Here is a 22,419-nt window from a genome sequence, read left to right as displayed (position 1 = left end):
ACTAAACCAGGACTAAACCAAGACTGAACCAGGGCTAAACCTGGACTAAACCAGGACTGAACCAGGACCAAACCTGCACTAAACCTGGACTCAACCTGACTGAATCAGGACTAAACCTGGACTGAACCAGGACTGAAACCAGGGCTAAACTTGGACTAAATCAGGACTAAACCTGGACTAAATCAGGACTAAACCAAGACTGAAGCAGGGCTAAACCTGGACTGAACCAGGACTGAAACAGAAGTGAACCAGGTCTAAACCAGGATAAAACCAGGCCTAAACTAGAACTAAACCACGATTAAACTAAATCAGGACTTAACCAGGACTGAACCAGTATTATAAAACAGGACTAAACCAAGACTAAACCAGGACTAAACCAAGACTGAATCAGGGCTAAACCTGGACTAAACTAGGACTAAACTGGACTAAACCTGGACTCAACCTGGACTAAACCAGCACTGAACCAGTATAAAACCAGGTCTAAACTAGAACTAAACCAGGATTAAACCAGTACTAAACCTGGACTAAATCAGGACTGAACCAGGATTAAATCAGGACTAAACCAGGACTAAACCAGGACCAAACCTGGACTGAAACAGAAGTGAACCAGGACTAAACCAGGATAAAACCAGGTCTAAACTAGAACTAAACCAGGATTAAACCAGTACTAAACCAGGACTAAACCATGACTGAACCAGGATTAAAGCAGGACTAAACCTGGACTAAATCAGGACTAAACCTGGACTAAACCTGGACTAAACCAGGACTAAACCTGGACTAAACCTGGACTAAACCTGGACTTAACCAGGACCAAGCTAGGACTAAACCAGGACTAAACCTGGACTGAAGCAGGAGTAAACCTGGACTAAACCTGGACTGGATTATTTATATTTTGTTGTATTAATGTATTTTATTCTATTTTATTCTCCTATTTTACTGTTTTAGTATGATTTTAACTTGTTTTAATTAGATTTTACTGGGAAGCACTTTGGTCACCTTGAGTGTTGTAAAGTGCTCTATAAATAAATGTTGATTGATTGATTGACTAAACCAGGACTGAATCAGGACTGAACAAGGATTAAACAGGACTAAACCAGGACTAAACCAGGACAAAACCAGGACTAAACCAAGACTGTACCAGGGCTAAACCTGGAAAAAACCAGGACTGAACCAGGACTGAACCAGGACTGAACCAGGACTTAAACAGAACTGAACGTGGACTAAACCAGGACTGAACAAGGATTAAACCAGGACTGAAACAGGACTAAACCAGGACTGACCCAGGATAAAACCAGGTCTAAACTAGAAATAAACCCGGATTAAACCAGTACTAAACCAGGACTAAATCAAGACTGAACCAGGATTAAATCAGGACTAAACCAGGACTAAATCAGGACTAAACCAAGACTGAACCAGGGCTAAATCTGGACTAAACCTAGACTAAACCAGGACTGAACCAGGACTGAAACAGAAGTGAACCAGGACTAAACCAGGATAAAACCTGGAATAAACTAGAACTAACCAGGATTAAACCAGGACTGGACGAGGATTAAAACAGGACTAAACCTGGACTAAATCAGGACTAACCTAGACTGAACCAGACTAAAACAGGACTAAACCAAGACTAAACCAGGACTACAACCAAGGACTGAACCAGGGCTAAACCTGGACTAAACCAGGACTAAACCTGGACTAAAACCTGGACTAAACCTGGACTAAACCTGGACAAAACCTGGACTGAACCAGGACTGAACCAGGACTAAACCAGTACTAAACCAGGACTGAACCAGGACTAAACCTGGACTAAAACAGGACTAAATCAGGACTAAACCTGGACTAAATCAGGACTAAACCTGGGCTGAACCAGGACTAAAACAGGACTAAACCAAGACTGTACCAGGGCTAAACCACCACTGAACCAGGGCTAAACTTGGACTAAACCAGGACGAAACCTGGACTAAATCAGGACTAAACCTGGACTTAAACAGAACTGAATGAGGACTAACCAAGACTGAACCAGAGCTAAACCTGGACTAAACCAGGACTGAAACAGGACCTAAACCAGGTCTAAACTAGAACTAAACCAGGACTGAACCGGGACTAAAACAAGACTAAACCAGGACTAAACCAAGACTGAACCAGGGCTAACCTGGACTAAACCATGACTAAAACAAGACTAAACCAGGACTAAACCAAGACTAAACCAAGACTGTACCAGGGGCTGAACCAACACTGAACCAGGGCTAAACTTGGACTAAACCAGGACTAAACCTGGACTAAATCAGGACTAAACCTGGATTTAAACAGAACTGAACGAGGACTAAACTAGGACTAAACCTGGACTAAATCAGGAGTAAACCTGGACTTAAACAGAACTGAACGAGGACTAAACCAAGACTGAACCAGGGCTAAACCTGGACTAAACTAGGACTCAACCTGGACTGAAACAGGACTAAACCAGGTCTAAACTAGAACTAAACCAGGATTAAACCTGTACTAAACCAGGACTGACCCAGGACTAAAACAAGACTAAACCAGGACTAAACCTGGACTAAAACCAGGACTAAACCTGAACTAAATCAGGACAAAACCTGGACTGAACCAGGACTAAACAGGACTAAACCAAGACTAAAACCAGGACTAAACCAAGACTGTACCAGGGCTAAACCAAGACTGAACCAGGGCTAAACCTGGACTAAACCAGGACTAAACCCAGACTGAAACAGGACTAAACCAGGTCTAAACTAGAAATAAACCAGGTTTAAACCAGTACTAAACGAGGACTAAACCAGGACTGAACCAGGACTAAAACAAGACTAAACCAGGACTAAACCAGGACTAAACCTGAACTAAATCAGGATAAACCTGGACTGAACCAGGGCTAAACCTGGACTAAACCAGGATCTAAACCTGACTGAAACAGGACTAAACCAGGTCTAAACTAGAACTAAAACCAGGATTAAACCAGTACTAAACCAGGACTAAACCAGGACTAAACAAGACTAAACCAGGACTAAACCTGGACTAAACCAGGACTAAACCTGAACTAAATCAGGACTAAACCTGGACTGAACCAGGGCTAAACCTGGACTAAACCAGGACTAAACCTGGACTGAAACAGGACTAAACCAGGTCTAAACTAGAACTAAACCAGGATTAAACCAGTACTAAACCAGGACTAAACCTGGACTGAACCAGGACTAAAACAGGACTAAACCAGGACTAAACCAAAACTGTACCAGGGCTAAACCTGGACTAAATCAGGACTAAACCTGGACTGAACAAGGACTAAAACAGGACTGAAATAGGACTAAACCAGGACTGAACCAGGATAAAACCAGGTCTAAACTAGAAATAAACCCGGATTAAACCAGTACTAAACCAGGACTAAATCAAGACTGAACCAGGATTAAATCAGGACTAAACCAGGACTAAATCAGGACTAAACCAAGACTGAACCAGGGCTAAATCTGGACTAAACCTAGACTAAACCAGGACTGAACCAGGACTGAAACAGAAGTGAACCAGGACTAAACCAGGATAAAACCTGGAATAAACTAGAACTAAACCAGGATTAAACCAGGACTGGACGAAGATTAAAACAGGACTAAACCTGGACTAAATCAGGACTAAACCTAGACTGAACCAGGACTAAAACAGGACTAAACCAAGACTAAACCAAGACTAAACCGGGACTAAACCAAGACTGAACCAGGGCTAAACCTGGACTAAACCAGGACTAAACCTGGACTAAAACCTGGACTAAACCTGGACTAAACCTGGACAAAACCTGGACTGAACCAGGACTGAACCAGGACTAAACCAGTACTAAACCAGGACTGAACCAGGACTAAACCTGGACTAAAACAGGACTAAATCAGGACTAAACCTGGACTAAACCTGGACTAAACCTGGGCTGAACCAGGACTAAAACAGGACTAAACCAAGACTGTACCAGGGCTAAACCAACACTGAACCAGGGCTAAACTTGGACTAAACCAGGACTAAACCTGGACTAAATCAGGACTAAACCTGGACTTAAACAGAACTGAATGAGGACTAAACCAAGACTGAACCAGAGCTAAACCTGGACTAAACAGGACTGAAACAGGACTAAACCAGGTCTAAACTAGAACTAAACCAGGACTGAACCAGGACTAAAACAAGACTAAACCAGGACTAAACCAAGACTGAACCAGGGCTAAACCTGGACTAAACCATGACTAAAACAAGACTAAACCAGGACTAAACCAAGACTAAACCAAGACTGTACCAGGGCTGAACCAACACTGAACCAGGGCTAAACTTGGACTAAACCAGGACTAAACCTGGACTAAATCAGGACTAAACCTGGATTTAAACAGAACTGAACGAGGACTAAACTAGGGACTAAACCTGGACTAAATCAGGGACTAAACCTGGACTTAAACAGAACTGAACGAGGACTAAACCAAGACTGAACCAGGGCTAAACCTGGACTAAACCAGGACTCAACCTGGACTGAAACAGGACTAAACCAGGTCTAAACTAGAACTAAACCAGGATTAAACCTGTACTAAACCAGGACTGACCCAGGACTAAAACAAGACTAAACCAGGACTAAACCTGGACTAAACCAGGACTAAACCTGAACTAAATCAGGACAAAACCTGGACTGAACCAGGACTAAAACAGGACTAAACCAAGACTAAACCAGGACTAAACCAAGACTGTACCAGGGCTAAACCAAGACTGAACCAGGGCTAAACCTGGACTAAACCAGGACTAAACCCGGACTGAAACAGGACTAAACCAGGTCTAAACTAGAACTAAACCAGGTTTAAACCAGTACTAAACGAGGACTAAACCAGGACTGAACCAGGACTAAAACAAGACTAAACCAGGACTAAACCAGGACTAAACCTGAACTAAATCAGGATTAAACCTGGACTGAACCAGGGCTAAACCTGGACTAAACCAGGACTAAACCTGGACTGAAACAGGACTAAACCAGGTCTAAACTAGAACTAAACCAGGATTAAACCAGTACTAAACCAGGACTGAACCAGGACTAAAACAAGACTAAACCAGGACTAAACCTGGACTAAACCAGGACTAAACCTGAACTAAATCAGGACTAAACCTGGACTGAACCAGGGCTAAACCTGGACTAAACCAGGACTAAACCTGGACTGAAACAGGACTAAACCAGGTCTAAACTAGAACTAAACCAGGATTAAACCAGTACTAAACCAGGACTAAACCTGGACTGAACCGGGACTAAAACAGGACTAAACCAGGACTAAACCAAAACTGTACCAGGGCTAAACCTGGACTAAATCAGGACTAAACCTGGACTGAACAAGGACTAAAACAGGACTAAACCAAGACTAAACCAGGACTAAACCAAGACTGAACCAGGGCTAAACCTGGACTAAACCAGGACTGAACCAGGACCAAACCTGGACTAAACCTGGACTCAACCTGGACTGAATCAGGACTAAACCTGGACTGAACCAGGACTGAACCAGGGCTAAACTTGGACTAAATCAGGACTAAACCTGGACTAAATCAGGACTAAACCAAGACTGAAGCAGGGCTAAACCTGGACTGAACCAGGACTGAAACAGAAGTGAACCAGGTCTAAACCAGGATAAAACCAGGTCTAAACTAGAACTAAACCACGATTAAACTAAATCAGGACTTAACCAGGACTGAACCAGTATTATAAAACAGGACTAAACCTTGACCAAATCAGGACTAAACCTGGACTGTACCAGGACTTAAACAGGACTAAAACAGGACTAAACCAAGACTAAACCAGGACTAAACCAAGACTGAACCAGGGCTAAACCTGGACTAAACTAGGACTAAACCGGACTAAACCTGGACTCAACCTGGACTAAACCAGCACTGAACCAGGATAAAACCAGGTCTAAACTAGAACTAAACCAGGATTAAACCAGTACTAAACCTGGACTAAATCAGGACTGAACCAGGATTAAATCAGGACTAAACCAGGACTAAACCAGGACCAAACCTGGACTAAACCAGGACTGAACCTGGACTGAAACAGAAGTGAACCAGGACTAAACCAGGATAAAACCAGGATAAAACCAGGTCTAAACTAGAACTAAACCAGGATTAAACCAGTACTAAACCAGGACTAAACCATGACTGAACCAGGATTAAAGCAGGACTAAACCTGGACTAAATCAGGACTAAATCAGGACTAAACCTGGACTAAACCTGGACTAAACCAGGACTAAACCTGGACTAAACCTGGACTAAACCTGGACTTAACCAGGACCAAGCTAGGACTAAACCAGGACTAAACCTGGACTGAAGCAGGAGTAAACCTGGACTAAACCTGGACTGGATTATTTATATTGTGTTGTATTAATGTATTTTATTCTATTTTATTCTCCTATTTTACTGTTTTAGTATGATTTTAACTTGTCTTAATTTGATTTTACTGGGAAGCACTTTGGTCACCTTGAGTGTTGTAAAGTGCTCTATAAATAAATGTTGATTGATTGATTGATTGACTAAACCAGGACTGAATCAGGACTTAACTTGGACTAAACCTGGACTAAACCAGGACTAAACCTGGACTAAACTATAAATTGCATCTCACTGTGGTCATGATTTTGTCATCATGTTTGTGGTCTGAACGTTCAAACAAAATGAGGTTAGTGTTGTTCTGAGTCACGCTGCTCATTTACGCAGTGACACAGAAGCAGCATATTAAACCAGATGCACTCACGCATATTTAGCACACACACACACAGGCACACACAGATACAGACAAACACACATACATGCACGCACAGACACACATATACACACGCATGCATACACACACACGCCCCCCCCCCCCCCCACACACACACACACACATGCACACACACGCCTTCAACATGTGTCTCCTCCTTTTAGACTACATTACCCACAATTCTAAGCAAGACTAGCTCCAGATCTGGAGATAGGTCCCACTACTCCTGACAGATTTAACTTAGAGACACTGAAGGATGGGTCAAATGCAGAGGACACATTTCCACAGGAATGTGGAGTGCTTGAAAAGCTGACCCTCACAGACCTGAGACCTGAGTGCCTGAAAGCTCTGACCCTCACATACCTGAGACCTGAGTGCCTGAAAGGTTTGACCCGCACAGACCTGAGACCTGAGTGCCTGAAAGGTTTGATCCGCACAGACGTGAGACCTGAGTGCCTGAACCATCTGACCCTTTCAGACCTGAGACCTGAGTGCCTGAAAGGTTTGACCCTCACAGACCTGAGACGTGATTACCTGAAAGGTCTAACCCTCACAGACGTGAGACCTGAATGCCTGAAAGGTTTGACCCGCACAGACCTAAGACCTGAGTGCCTGAACCATCTGACCCTTTCAGACCTGAGACCTGAGTGCCTGAAAGGTTTGACCCTCACAGACCTGAGACGTGATTACCTGAAAGGTCTGACCCTCACAGACATGAGACGTGAATGCCTGAAAGGTTTGACCCGCACAGACCTAAGACCTGAGTGCCTGAAAGGTCTGGCCTGCACAGATTTGAGACCTGAACACTTGAAAGGTTTGACCCTCACAGACCTGAGGCCTGAGTGCCTGAAAGGTCTGACCCTCACGGACCTGAGACCTGAATGCCTGAAAGGTTTAACCCTCACAGACCTGAGACCTAAGCACCTGAAAGGTCTGATCTTCACAGATGTGAGACGCCTGAAAGGTTTGACCCACACAGACCTGAGACCTGAGTGCCTGAACCATCTGACCTTCACAGACCTGAGACCTGAGCACCTGAAAAGCTGACCCTCACAGACCTGAGACCTGAGTGCCTGAAAGGTTTGACCCGCACAGACCTGAGACCTGAGTGCCTGAAAGGTTTGACCCGCACAGACGTGAGACCTGAGTGTCTGAACCATCTGACCCTTTCAGACCTGAGACCTGAGTGCCTGAAAGGTTTGACCCTCACAGACCTGAGACGTGATTACCTGAAAGGTCTGACCCTCACAGACATGAGACGTGAATGCCTGAAAGGTTTGACCCGCACAAACCTAAGACCTGAGTGCCTGAAAGGTCTGGCCTGCACAGATTTGAGATCTGAACGCCTGAAAGTTTCACCCTCACAGACCTAAGACCTGAGCACCTGAAAGGTCTGACCCTCACAGACCTGAGACCTGGGCACCTGAAAGGTCAGACTCTCACAGACCTGAGTGCCTGAAAGGTTTGACCTTCACAGAGCTGAGACCTGAGTGCCTGAAAGGTCTGGCATGCACAGATTTGAGACCTGAACGCCTGAAAGGTTTGACCCTCACAGACCTGAGGCCTGAGTGCCTGAAAGGTCTGACCCTCACAGACCTGAGACCTGAATGCCTGAAAGGTTTAACCCTCACAGGCCTGAGACCTAAGCACCTGAAAGGTCTGATCTTCATAGATGTGAGACGCCTGAAAGGTTTGACCCACACAGACCTGAGACCTGAGTGCCTGAACCATCTGTCTTTCACAGACCTGAGACCTGAGCACCTGAAAAGCTGACCCTCACAGACCTGAGACCTGAGTGCCTGAATGGTCTGACCCTCACAGACCTGTGACCTGAGCGCCTGAAAGTCTCCCCTCCTTCCACTATTTGTTCTTCTCGGCAACAGAACTAAAAATACTCGTGTGACATAAACTTTACATTAATATTTTACACTGGACTGAATCAGCAAAAGGACTAAACCAGGACTAAAACAGGACTGAACCAGGACTAAACCAGGACTGAACCAGGACTAAACAAGGATTAAACCAGGAATAAGTCAGGTCTAAACCAGGATTAAACCAGGTCTAAACCAGGTCTAAACCAGGGTTAAGCCAGGACTCAACATGGATTAAATCAGGTTTAAACCAAGACTAAACCAGGTCTAAACCCGGAACAAACCATTGACAAACCAGGGCGATACCAGGGCGATACCAGGACTAAACCAGGGCTAAAGCAGAACTAAACCCAGACTAAACCAGGACTAAACCAGGAACAGCTCTAACCCAAAAGTGAATCAGGTCTGAACTAGGACTAACCAGGACAAAACCAGGATTAAACCAGGACTAAACCAGGACTAAACAAGGACTAAACCAGGACTACACCAGGATTTAACCAAAACTAAACCAGGACTAAACCAGGACTAAACCAGAACTAAACCAGAACTAAACCAGGACAGAATCAGGACTGAACCAGGACTAAACCAGGACTAAACCAGGATTAAACCAGGACTAAACCAGGACTAAACCAGAACTAAAACAGGACAGAATCAGGACTGAACCAGGACATGACAGTCAGGATAGACTGTTCTATATGTCCTGATCTCAGGTGATCCACAGAATATTAGTCCAGAACTGATTGGACTAATTACTGTTATATTCTGCTCTGTGATTGGTTGTACATGCTCATAAATCCTGCACTGTGATTGGCTGTTTATGAATATTTAAACAGAGCATGTGCTACTGCATCAATAATTCACTGCACCGTCATTTACATTCATTATTCAAACTCAGACCTGGGCCAACACATGCTTCCTACCTCCTAGCTCCTTTCCTCATTCTCAAAACACTCCCTTCCTCTTGCTGTGCTTCCTTTCCTCCCTCTTTGTCCCCTTACCATTTATGCTCCCTATGTCCTCCCTCCTTTCCATGCTTCCTTTCCTACCTTCTTTTCCCTTACACACTTGACTTTATGGGGTTATGACACTGTCTCCTCCCTCCTTGCTGTGCTTCCTTTCCTAGCTCCTTGTCCCCTGACCTTTTATGCTCCCTATCTCCTCTTTCTAATGTCTCTTACTCTTTATCTGTCTCCTCTCTCCAAGCTTCTCACTGTGCTTCTGTCCTCCTGTTAAAGGCCTGAAACATGTCCCTGTGTTGTCTGTCTCTCCTCTCACCTGGGTGTCAGCTTACCTGATCTGACAGCTGGCACACCTGTCTGCGTGCCTGCCTGCTAGCTAGCAAAATACCCGTCTGCACTTCTGAAGCCCTGAGCCTGATACTTACCACATTACCTGATAACTAGCCTGGACAATAAACAGTTGAACTACTTACCAGTTGTGTGCTGCTTTTGGAGCCTACATAAAACTGTGACATTCAGTCCTTGGTTTAGTCCTGGTCTAGACCTGGTTTAGACCTTGTTAAGACCTTGTTTAGTCCTGGTTCAGTCTTAGTTAAGCCCTGGTTTAGTCCTAAATAAAAGACACAATTGTTGCATTAGACACGTTTTATTCTCACTGGTCACATGGCAGTGATGACATCAGCAGTTGTTGGGCAGATTTTGATTTTTACTTTTTTTTTTTTAATGTACAAAAGTTTCACAGTGTTTTACCCACAATGCACCACACACAGAAACTAACTGCAAACCTCACTGTGATTGTGCTTTTCAAATAAAACATCACAATATTAAAATTCAAATATAAAAGTGCAGACAACACCAACAGAAGACTGAGACAATAGTGCAACTTTTAGTTTGAAAGGGCATGTCTAGACCTAGTTTAGTCCTGGTTTATACCTGGTTCAGATCTGGTTCAGACCTGGTTTAGTCCTTGTTCAGACCTGGTCCTAACATGGTTTAGATCTGGTTTCTACCTGGTTTTGGCTCATGAGTATTTCATCACAAGACTGTTAAAACATTAAATAATCACAACATTTAAATAAACATTAATTATCATATAATAAATGATGTCATAATGATGTCCTAGCGACCGTGCAGGAGGAAGACGGAGCTGTTATTGCTTTTTTTTTAGGACAAAAACTAATATTTTATAAAATACCTGGAAGATTTGATTTGATTTTTACAAACATAGAACAAATGTCTGTAAAAATGTAGAAAAAGATTGTGGCTTACAAAAGTTGTGCTTGAAAAGACCTGAAGTTATCCACAACAAATCCTCATGCAGTTTAACCCTCTTCTAATGTGAGGAAATGTTCCTCAGTGGGGCATTAACCCTGTTCTAATGTGATTAAATGTCCCGCAGTGGGGCTTTAACCCTGTTCCCTTGTGTATCATTCACATGTTTCTGTATTATATATGTAATTATTCAGCAGTAGGAAGACTCAGGAAGACGATGTCATACCAACTATTTTTTTTAAACTAGTAGTTTGTTTAATAAAAATGAAAATCCTGATACTTTCAGTTTAACACCACAGACTGTATATATAAATGGACATAGCTAACCTGCTAGCCCCAGCGTTCCAAACAGGAAGTGAGCACGGGCACACTTCCAGCTCCATCAACCCTGGCTCCAATTCACTTTCTATTGAAAAATCATGGCCTCTCTCTGTAACTGCTGCTGTCAGGATCATCATTCTAACTTTAAATGTTGGTTTTAACCTGCTCTACATGTTTTTTATTTCATTATTTTGTTCCTGAATCAAGATATGAACATTTATTAACAGACCAATCAGGCGCCTTCTTTCCCTGAGGTCGGTCCTGCTAGCGTTAGCAACAGGTTTGATTGACAGCATTGCTAAGTGCACGGCCCCTGTTAAATCAGTGGTGTAGGCGGGAAGGGGTGTTACCGCCAACACCCTTGCTCAGAATTGGCTCTTTGGTTGCTATGATACTTGCAGTCGGAATACCATATATGCAACTGCGCTCCAGATTTGCCACTATAATTACAGTACTAGTCTTAAAGAGCTTCATTTGGAGCCAAACGCTGTGGGTGATGTCACACACTCCCTCCCCTCACTCCACTTCTTTATACAGTGTGTGTTTAACACAGAAGATGAGATCAAACAACCTTTAACTAAAAACCAACATGTGAAAAACAGAGCTACAGTTTTATTTCAAACGTTGTGGCAGAAAAAAGAAGATCCTGAGTTCAGACGCAGCTTTAGGATTAGCTGTCTGTGTCAGGTGACCCTGACACTTCCCTCCCAGGTGAGCCAGTTTTGCTCTGGCTCAGGTAGGATCCTTGGCTCTGTCTCGTCTTGCTCTCGGTTTTTGTCAGATCCTGGATGACTTCTGGTTCTTGATCCTTGTCCTGGTCTCCATTCTGCTCCTGATTCTGTTCTGGTTGCTGGCTCTGGTCTTGGTCTGGTCTCTTATCTGGTCTCTGGTCTGATCTCGGGTCTGATCTTTGGTCCTGGTTTTGGTCCTGGTCCCGTTTTAGGTTCTGCTCCTGGCTGTGATCCGGTCCCTGGTCTCGACCCAGTCTCTGGTCCTGATCCGGTCTCAGGTTCTGGTAGGTCTTGCGTCTCTGCCTTCTCAGCGTCTGGCTCTGCAGATCCTTCACCTCCTTCAGAACCTCCTGGGCCTGTTTCCAGGAGCACAGTGCCTCCTGTAGGAGACGCTCTGCCTCTGCACGCTGGTCCTGTACATCAGGATTCCGGTCCTGGTCCAAGTCCGAGTCCTGACTCTGGTCCTGGTCCTGATCCTGTTCCTAAGAAAAGAGAGGTTTTCATTAGTCTCACAGTGGAGAGAGCTCTTCAGACTTTAAACTGGTCTGGACTTGTTGCTTTTGTGAAGTAAAACTTAAATAATATGATCAGAATGAAAACACCTCCAGGGGACAGTCTGACTAAAATAAACCATTTTCTGATATAGATGCTGGTGTCTGATGCTAGTGTTTGTCAAATGCCTCTGAACATTCAATCATTTTGTCAAAGATCATAAATAGAGATGCTAAACCCTGCTTAAAGTTTGAATAAAACATTCTCCAAAAAAATAAATAAATGTGGCTTTGTGATGAAAAAACATAATTTGGCTCTACATAAACACTGGGTTTTTGCAGAGATTTTTTGTTTAAGAAAAAATAAGATATAAGATATATACCTGTATATAAAAAAAGTTCTCATTCTGGAGTTCATATGAAAGGCCAAACACAGAAATTTTATCAGGATTCAGTGAATTCTGTTGAAATGAATGAGAAAATCACTGAGAAATGAACCCAAGGAAATTGAACTTTTTTGCTCACCTGAGCCACATCCTGGTCCTGGTCTGACTCCTCCTCCAGGACCTCCTCCAAGTCCTGGTTTACACCCTGGTTCAGACCCTGGTTCAGACCCTGGTTCAGACCCTGGTTCAGACCCTGGTTCAGACCCTGGTTCAGACCCTGGTTTAGATCCTGGTTTATATCGTGGTTTATATCCTGGTTATCGTCTGACTCAGGGCCTTGGTTCTGGTCCAGATTCAGTCCATCTTGGTTCTTCTCTAAACCCGGGTCTGGTTCCGGTCTGGCTCTGGTTGGACTCTGGGTCTCAGATGGTTTTGTTTGAACTGGTTTTGCTGAGGATTGTGAACATGTCTGGAGTCTTTGGGTCTCACTGTGGATCCTGGTTCTCGGTGAGGACTTGGACTGGTCTCTGGTCTTGTCTTTGGGACTTAGGTTGGACTTGTTGGGGTCTCTGGTTTTGGGGGAGTCTGTGATGGTCTTTTTCTTGATCTTAGTCTGAGGAGAGTCTTTGGTCTTGACTCGGGGAGATGTGGGTCCTCCAAACCTGAAAGAGACCAGAGAGTGAGCCATAGTCTGGACTGAGTGAGTGTGACGTCACCATAGACTTTATCTCTGGACATTTCTATCCTGCTAGTCACCATGTTTCAAACAGGAAGTGAGCAGGGGCGCGATTCAGCTCCATCGACTCTAATTTACATTCTATTGAAAAAACGTGGCCCCTCTCTCTATAACTGCAGCTGGCAGGCATGAGCTTAAAATGTTTTAAGCTACTCTACATGATGGTTTTTATTTCACTTTTTTCCCTAAATCGAGATATGAACAGTAATAACAGACCAATCAGGCGCCTTCTTTCCCTGAAGTCGCTCCCCCTAGCGTTAGCAACAGGTTGGATTAGCAGTGTTGCTAAGCGACTGCCTCCTCCTACTCCAACGATGCGGAGCGGGAACTGACCTTACCTTTAACAGCTTCACTCCTGATTGGTTCTTTGGTTGCTACGATAGTCACGTTTGGAATTCTAAATATGGAACTCAGCTCCAAAGTCGTAGCTATAAATGCTATCCTCGATGAGCTTCATTTGGAGCCCAACGCCGTGGGTGATGTCACATTCCCTTAGTCACTTATACAGTCTATGTTTAAAGTTAACATTTTATGGTCAGAATGACAAGCCCGACAGCACAGAGAGGGGCCACGTTTTTCAGTACAAAGTGAATTGGAGCCAAATACTTCCTGCTTGGAATGCGGCGGCTAGCGGGTTAGCTATGTCCATCTGTATGTATAGGCTATGGGTTAGGCCAACAGGCCCTGACATGGGGCGGACTCACCTGGACTGGGTCTTGGTCTGGTTTTGAGTCTTGGGCTCGTTCTTGTGAGCGGCTCGTTCTTGTTGGGCTTTGGTTTTCTGCAGCTCCTGAAAAAAACACAAGGACTAAACCAGGACTGAATAAGGACTGAACTAAGTCACAACCAGGTCTAAACCAGGACAAAACGACGACTAAACCAGGACTAAACCAGGACTGAACCAGGACTAAACAAGGACTAAACCAGGACTGAATCAGGAATAAACCAGGTCTGAACCAGGACTAAACCAGGACTGAATCAGGACTGAACTAAGTCAAAACCAGGTCTAAACCAGGTCTTAACCAGGACTAAACCAGGACAAAACTAGGACTAAATTAGGACTAAACCACGTTTAACCAGGACTAAACCAAGTCTTAATCTGGTCTAAATCTGGTACTAAACCAGGTTTATACCCAGTCTAAACCAAAAGTAAACCCAGTCTAAACCCGAAATAAACCCAGTCTAAGCTTGGTCTAACTATGATCTAAACCTAGTCTAAACCAGCTCTAAACCAGGCCTAAACACAGTCTTACCTGCAGTCTCATCTCCTCCAGCAGCTCCTGGGCTCTCTGCATCCTCTGTGCAATCAGACTCTGGAGCTGCCCCACTGGACGCTCCTCAGATGGACATCGGAGCTCAGACTGGACCAGAGCGGGTCTAAGAGAGGATCACAACCAGATCAGAGAAGGTCTAAGAGAGGATCACAACCAGATCAGAGACGGTCTAAAGGCAGGTCTAAGAGAGGATCACAACCAGATTAAAGAGGGTCTAAGAGAGGATCACAACCAAATCAAAGAGGGTCTAAGAGAGGATCACAACCAGATCACAGAGGGTCTAAGACAGGATCACAACCAGATCAGAGAGGGTCTAAGAAAGGATCACAGCCAGATCACAGAGGGTCTAAGAGAGGATCACAACCAGATCACAGATGGTCTAAGAGAGAATCACAACCAAATCAGAGAGGGTCCTCTTTCAGAGTGGGTCTAAGAGAGGATCACAACCAGATCACAGAGGGTCTAAGAGTGGGTCTAAGAGGGGATTGTAGCTAGATCAGAGAGGGTCTAAGGTAGGATCACAAGCAGATCACAGAGGGTCTAAGAGAGGATCACAACCAGATCACAGAGGGTTTAAGAGAGGATCACAAACAGATCACAGAGGGTCTAAGAGTGGATCACAACCAGATCAGAGAGGGTGTAAGAGAGGATCACAACCAGATCAGAGAGGGTGTAAGAGAGGATCACAACCAGATCAGAGAGGGTGTAAGAGAGGATCACAACCAGATCACAGATGGTCTAAGAGAGGATCACAACCAGATCAGAGAGCGTCTAAGAGAGGAAATGTTAACCCTGTAGTTTAGATCTGTACAAACAGGTTCTGAAAAGTGATTCTTTTATTAGTTTGTCAGTTCAGATTTTTGTCAATTCTTCAGGATGTGTTTAAAATAAGAACTTTGAACAGAACCCTGTTATTAAAAAGTAAATCGCAAATCTAGTCACAAACACAATGTTTGTCAGAAAAATCATAGTTATTTTTCATAAATTGTTCATCTGTACCTGCACCTCAGGACTTCATCCATGGACGCACAGCGGTTTCTTCCCTGAGAACTGAGCTTCTTCCCGGGCTGTGGAGTCCGGCTCTGGCCCTTAAACACCTGGAGGAACCAATAGTCTGAGAGCTGGACTAAACCAGGTCTGAACCAGGGCTGAACCGGGTCTGAACCAGGACTAAATCAGTTCTAAACCAGACCTACCCCAGGTCTAAAACAAGATTAAACCAGGTCTAAACCATTTCTAAACTAGGACTAAAACAGGACTAAAACAGGACTAAACTGGGACTAAATCAGAACTAAATCAGGACTAAGGGAGGACTAAACTAGGGCTAAACCAGGCCTGAACCATGACTGAACTGGGACTAGATCTGGACTAAACTGGGACTAAACCACGAATAAACCAGGTCTAAACCAGGATTAAACTAGGACTAAAACAGGACTAAAAGAGGAATAAAATTGAATTAAACCAGGACTAAAATAGAAGAAAACAGGGACTATACCAGGATTAGGCCAGGATTGAAATGGGACGGAACCAGGACTAAGTCAGGTCTAAACCAGATCTAAACCAGGTCTAAACCAGGTCTAAACCAGGTCTAAACCAGGTCTAAACCAGGTCTAAACCAGGTCTAAACCAGATCTAAACCAGGGAAAAAAAATAGCACTAAAACAGAACCGAGCCAAGACTAAAACAGGACTAAACCAGGAATGAACCAGGACTAAATCAGGGCTAAAACAGGACTGAACCAGCTCTAACCCAGGACTAAACCAGGACTAAACCAGCACTAAACCAGGACTAAACCAGAACAAAGTCTCACCTGTATGTTGCTGCGGTTTTTCAGGGCCTTGCTGGCCTCTCCTCGGCCCCAGTTCCTCTCACTGGTTCTGGGCAGAGACCCAGTCTTGACCCGGGTTTCTCTGGGTCTGAGTTTAGACACATCTGTTCCTGCCCTTTGCCTCCCCCCCACCACCCTGCAGTCCACGTGCAGGCCCCCGGGCACGTGCATGCCCGCAGCCCCGTGCATGTCCCTCTCCCATGATCCTCTGCTGCAGAAGTCCTCCTCTGAGACCAAGTCTAAGGTGAGAGAGCCATGGGATGAGGACGCCTGAGGACAGAGGCAGTTCTTTTACACAACAGTTTTACAGACACAGAACTCATTTAGGGCCAGTTATCCGTTTTTCCTGGCATGCATGTGCACACGGGGAGAACATGCAAACTCTGAGGACAAAACCAGGAACCTGCACACAGGCAAGGCTAACCACTCTGCCACTCCAGAGCACAGGGACGTACCACGGCCAGTAGGTGTCCTCGTGAGGGCAGTCTACGCCCCAGTGGGACCCGAACCCGGTCTTTGGTCAAATGTACCAGTGCTCCATCCTCCAGTGCCACCTACAGGAGAGACAGGAGAGTACCTATGTCAGTGCACATGGTCTGGACTCGATTTAAAAGAGCCAATCAGAGGAGTGGACATGATCAAGCAGCCAATCAGAGGAGAGTACTGAGTTAAAACAACCTATCAGAGAAGAGCAGGTAGAGGATCTAGGTTTGAGCTATTTCAGAACCATAGACCGCGTATATCAGCTAACTTGCTAGATGCCAGGAAGTGAACTTGGGATTACAATTCACTTTCTACTGAAAAAACGTGGCCCCTCTCTCTGTAACTGCTGTTGTCAGGCTTGTTATTCTGACCTTAAAATACTGACTTTAACTCTACATGATCGTGAGGTTTTTATTTAAATATTTTGCCCCTAAATCAAGACATGAATATTAATAACAGACCAATCAGGTGCCTTCTTTACTTAAGGTTACTTCCGCTAGCATTAGCAACAGGTTTGATTGACAGTAATGCTAAGATTAACAGTATTGCTATCCTTGCTAAACTGGTGGGAAGGGGTGTTACCTTCAACAGCTTCGCTCCTGATTGGCACTTGGTTGCTATGATACTCGCAGTCAGAATCCTAATTATGGACGTGGGCCCCAAATTAGCTCCTATAACTGTTAGCCTCGATTAGCTTCATTTGGAGCCGAACACTCTTTTAGTCCTATGGAACTTACTGGACATTGAGGGATTACACACATACACATGGGAATAGAAAGTATAAATGTACTATCATTTAATGTTGAAAATCACATTCTATTGTCAAACAAAATCACTATTGTGTATAGATTCTATTCCTTAGTATCGAAATCAAGTTTGACATTTTAGCATCGTGGCAACAATAGTCTGGCCTTGGTCTGGACTAGGTCTGGACTCGGACTCGTACCTGGTCTAAGGTGGGGTCTTTGGGCCGGGTCTTGGCTCGGTTGATGGCAGAGTTCAGGACTTGGATCCAGGACTCTTTCTCCTCAGGACTCACTGCCAGAAACACTAAACTGTGGACCTGAAAGAGAACCAGAACTAAAGCAGGACTAAACCAGGACTGAACCAGAACTAAAGCAGGACTAAATCCGGACTGAACCAGGACTGAACCAGGACAAAAGCAGGACAAAAGCAGGACTAAAGCAGGACTAAAGCAGGACTAAAGTAGGACTGAATCAGGAATAAAGCAGGGCTAAACCAGGGCTAAACTAGGACTGAACCAGAACTAAAGCAGAACTAATCCAGGACTAACGCAGGACTAAATCAGGACTAAACCAGGACTAAACCAGGACTAGACCTGGACTGAACCTGGACTGAACCAGGACTGAACCAGGACTAAATCAGGACTGTACCAGGACTGTACCAGGACTGTACCAGGACTGAACTAGGACTAAACCAGGACTGGCAGTAGCATTAGTAGTATGAAGAGTATGAGCTCCGTACTGCAGTATTAGTATTAGTAGTAGCAGCATTAGTACTCACAGTATTTCGAGTCTGAGTTCTGCGCAGCAGTAGTTGTAGTGGTAGTAGCAGTAGTATTGTACTAGCATCAGTAGTAGTGGTAGTATTGGTAGTAATATCAGTAGCAGTAGCTGTATCAGTAGTATTAGTTGTAGCAGTAGTAGTAGTAGCAGTATCAGCAGTAATAGTAGTAGTCATAGTATCAGTAGTAGTAGTACTCACAGTATTTGGAGCTCGGCGTGTCAAGGTGAAGCGGCTGTGGCTCTTTTTGCTGCGGCTCTTGTCTTTCTTCAGTTCTTCACAGCGTTCATATTTGGAAAGATCCAACACCAGCTGAGCCCTGCACTCCTCCTTTACCTGGAACAAGACCAAACAGGGCTAGACCAGGACAAACCAGGACAATCAAGACCAAACAGGACTAAACCAGGACAAACGAGACCAAACAGAACTAAACCAGTCCGAATGTGTGTGCGCGCGTGTGTGCATGTGTGAATGTGTGCCTAGTATGTGCCTATGTGTGCCTGTGTCTGTGTGTATGTGTGCGTGTGTAGGGGTGTGCATGTGTGTGTGTGTAGTGTGTGAATGTGTGCGTAGTATGTGTCTGTCTGTGCCTGTGTCTCTGTGCATGCGTCTGTGTAGTGTGTGTAGTATGTGTCTGTGTGTGTTCGTGTGTGTGTGTGTGTGTGTGCAGTTGCGTGTTTGTGTGTAAATGAACATATGAAACATTACGAACACTGCACTGAACTGTTCTAATAATAACTGAGGCCCACGGCTCCGGACTGAGTCACCACACTCTAACACAGAAATCAAGGGGAGGAGGAGAGAGAACAGAGGAGCAGAAATGTGTTATTTAGGAAGAAGGAATGAGAGATGAGAGGATAGAGAGAGAGAGAGAGAGAGAGAGAGAGGGAGAGGGAGAGAAGAAATAGAGGAGACAGAACAAAGGAGAAGAAAGAAGAGGTGAGGAGGAAGAGAGGCAAAGAAATGATGAGAGGTGAGGAGGTGCTGAAGGAAAGGAAGGGAAGAGAGAGAAAGAGAGGGAAGAGGGGATGGAGAAAGAGAAGGAGGAGAGAGAAAGGAGATGACAGAGAGGGGGGAGAGGAAGGAGAAAGAGAGGGAAGGGGGAGAAGAGTGAAAGAATATGGAGAGGAAATGTCTGGGAAGGGGAAAGAGAGAGAAACAGAGAGGGAGAGAGATGGAGAGAAGAAGGAGAGAGGAGAGAGAGAGGAGGAGAAAGGAGAAGATGGACCTGGGGAGGAGAGAGAGAGAGGAAGAGGAAGAGAAAGAAGAGAGGGGGGATGAAGAGGAGGAGAGACGAAAAGAGAAATAAAGGTGTTAGAGAGGAGGAGGAGAGGGAGAAGAGAGGAGGAAGAGAGGAGAAAGAAGGAGAAAGCAGAGAAGGTGTCTGCAGAGGAGACAAGAGGGAGAGAGAGGGGAGACAGAGAAAGAGGGAAAGCTGAGGAGGAGGAGAAAGAAGAAAGGGGGATGGAGAGGAGAGAGAGGAAAAGAGGAATAGAGATATTAAAGATGGGGAGGAGAGGGAAGAGAGAAGGACGAAGAGCAGAAATAGAGGAGGAAAAAGAGAACAAAGGAAAAGAAAGGAGAGGTGAGGAGAAGAGGAAGGGAGAGAGGAGAGGAAAGAGGAGGAGGAGAGGACACGAGAGTAAGAGAGAAGGAGAGAGGGAGAGGGAGTACCTCTTTGGAGCAGACCCAGAGCCGCTCTCGTCTTAGGACCAGGTATCGGTTCTTCCACAGCTCTCTGAACAGGCCACGCCCACAGTACTGTCTGACCCAACCCACTTTATCAGGGGCAGGACCCGCCAGTGCCACCTCCTGGGCCGCCTGAGGACACACACACACAGGTGTAAAGAGGCGGAGCAGGAGTGTCTGAGAGGAGAAATCTAAACTTTATGATCCAAGAATCCATTTCAGAACATGTCTTTAGAGGTCTAAACTACAGGGTTAAAAGCTCTGACACAGAATAAGACCCCATGGAGACACAGAGAGGGCATGTGACACACAAGGAGGGCATCTGACACACAGGGAGTGCATCTGACACACAGGGAGTTAAGTGTCACAGAGATTACAACTGCCAGGAAACAAAAAGATGCAGAGGAGAAGGTCAGAGGATGCAGAGGAGCAGAGGAGAGGGTCAGAAGAGTAGAAGAGAGGGTCAGAAGAGTAGAAGAGAGGGTCAGAGGATGCAGAGGATAGGGTCAGAGGATGTAGATGAGCAGAGGAGAGGGTCATAAAAGCAGAGGATAGGGTCAGAGGATGCAGAGGAGAGGGTCAGAGGATGCAGAGGAGAGGGTCAGAGGATGCAGAGGGGAGCTGATTTAGACTTGTATGTGCTTTAAATATATTTAATTTCTGCTCCTGCTCTGAGCCTGAAGCAGGAGGTGCTGTGTTTTCTGACCTACTTTACGTGGCATCAGAGACACATCTGCTCAGAGCTCCTCTTCTGCACACACTCAAATCCTTCTGCTCTTTAGACAAAACACAGATTTAACTCACAAATACATTAACCCTGGTTCTGTCTTAACTCTGCTGTCGTGCATTTAGCCTATTAAAAGTGATGAGCTTTTGTCTCATTGTTTCAGCCTATTTTGTATTTTCGTAAAACTGAAACAGTGAGGGAAAGATTAATCAAAGCGTAAATAATACAAGTTGCTAAAAATACATGACCAGAGAGCGGATCCGTGTGGAGGGAATTAGCGGGTCATGCCCCAGGGTGAAGGCGGATAAAAGAGAACACCTACCCGCCTGCACTGCCCGCTCCTCTTCATCTTCCCCCTCTTCCTCCAGAACCACAGGGACTGACGCGAGAATCTAGCCGACCCAAAGCAGCTTCTCGCTGGCTACAGCATCCAGCGCTCCCCCACCCCCGCCCGCCGCTCTATGGAGGTCCTCTCCGGGCTCTCCCTCAGCCTCTCACCGGGCTCGGAGTCTCCTGCCCGGGCTCTAGCTTAGCCTCTCACCGGGCGCAGAGCCTCCTGCCCGGGCTCTAGTTCAGCCTCTCACCGGGCTCAGAGCTGCTCCTGTAAAAAAACACCCACATTCAGCACAAGAGATTCTCTAAGTGCGGTACATAAAACAGCATCACATAGCTTAATAAATGCTACTGAAATAATAATACAAATAGATGAAACTAAAAACATCAACAAAATTTGACACAATAAATAAGCTAGTAGCCTTTACCTCCCTCAGCCTCAACCCAGATCAGCCCAGGCTCCCAGACGCTCTCCCGGCCGCGCTTTCCTCCGCCTCTCGGTGCTCCTCTCCTGGGCAGACGCTCCTCCTCCGCCTCTCGGTGCTCCTCTCCTGGGCAGATACTCCTCCTCCGCCTCTCGATGCTCCTCTCCGGGGCAGATGCTCCTCCTCCGCCTCTCGGTGCTCCTCTCCCGGGCAGATGATACTCCTCCTCCGCCTCTCGGTGCACCTCTCCCGGACAGATGATGCTCCTCTCTCCAGGATGCTCGGGGTCAAGAGCTGTGGTGCGTCGGCTGCAGCCTCTCCTCGGACTAATGAGAGTGTGGCTGCAGAGCTCCACCCAGAGGAGCCCACCTCGCAGACCTCCACCAGGATGCACCTCCACCCACATGTTCATTAGTTTTCATTAGTTTTACTGTATAAACAGTTTAATCACACTTTCTATCAGATGTTGCCTTAGTTAATTGTCTATTAAAGATCATTTAATGGGGGAGACGACACGAGCTTCGTGTCGTCTCTGCTCTACTCTGCCTGCGTAGCGTAATTAGGCCTACGTATAAAACATGTTGTCACAGTGTTGGGAAGTAGACTAACTGAATA

General features: G+C 45.4%; 1 protein-coding gene and 1 long non-coding RNA gene across 2 annotated transcripts; both read right to left on the bottom strand.

Moving 5' to 3' along the window:
* Positions 1-1,666: 1,666 nt before the first annotated feature.
* On the bottom strand, positions 1,667-8,722 carry LOC129456669 (uncharacterized). The gene is made up of 3 exons (XR_008648893.1): positions 8,712-8,722; positions 3,735-3,768; positions 1,667-1,710 (listed from the first exon to the last, which is right to left on the bottom strand). It is a non-coding gene; the product is annotated as an uncharacterized LOC129456669 (long non-coding RNA).
* Positions 8,723-11,847: 3,125 nt separating this feature from the next.
* LOC117378362 (pleckstrin homology domain-containing family O member 1-like) lies at positions 11,848-21,433 on the bottom strand. Its single transcript, XM_055225241.1, has 12 exons — positions 21,369-21,433; positions 20,305-20,451; positions 18,832-18,966; positions 18,053-18,169; positions 17,079-17,177; positions 16,606-16,893; positions 15,795-15,892; positions 14,775-14,898; positions 14,226-14,311; positions 13,115-13,447; positions 12,721-12,727; positions 11,848-12,390 (listed from the first exon to the last, which is right to left on the bottom strand). Exons 1-12 carry the CDS (start codon positions 21,393-21,395, stop codon positions 11,848-11,850), a joined length of 2,004 nt encoding a protein of 667 aa, XP_055081216.1. The 5' UTR covers positions 21,396-21,433.
* Between the last annotated feature and the right edge of the window lie 986 nt (positions 21,434-22,419).

This window comes from Periophthalmus magnuspinnatus, chromosome 11 (assembly GCF_009829125.3).
Source record: "Periophthalmus magnuspinnatus isolate fPerMag1 chromosome 11, fPerMag1.2.pri, whole genome shotgun sequence".
Taxonomy (NCBI): domain Eukaryota; kingdom Metazoa; phylum Chordata; class Actinopteri; order Gobiiformes; family Gobiidae; genus Periophthalmus; species Periophthalmus magnuspinnatus.
The sequence above is the reverse complement of the archived record's forward strand: the minus strand, read 5'-3'. Positions and strand labels throughout refer to the sequence as shown.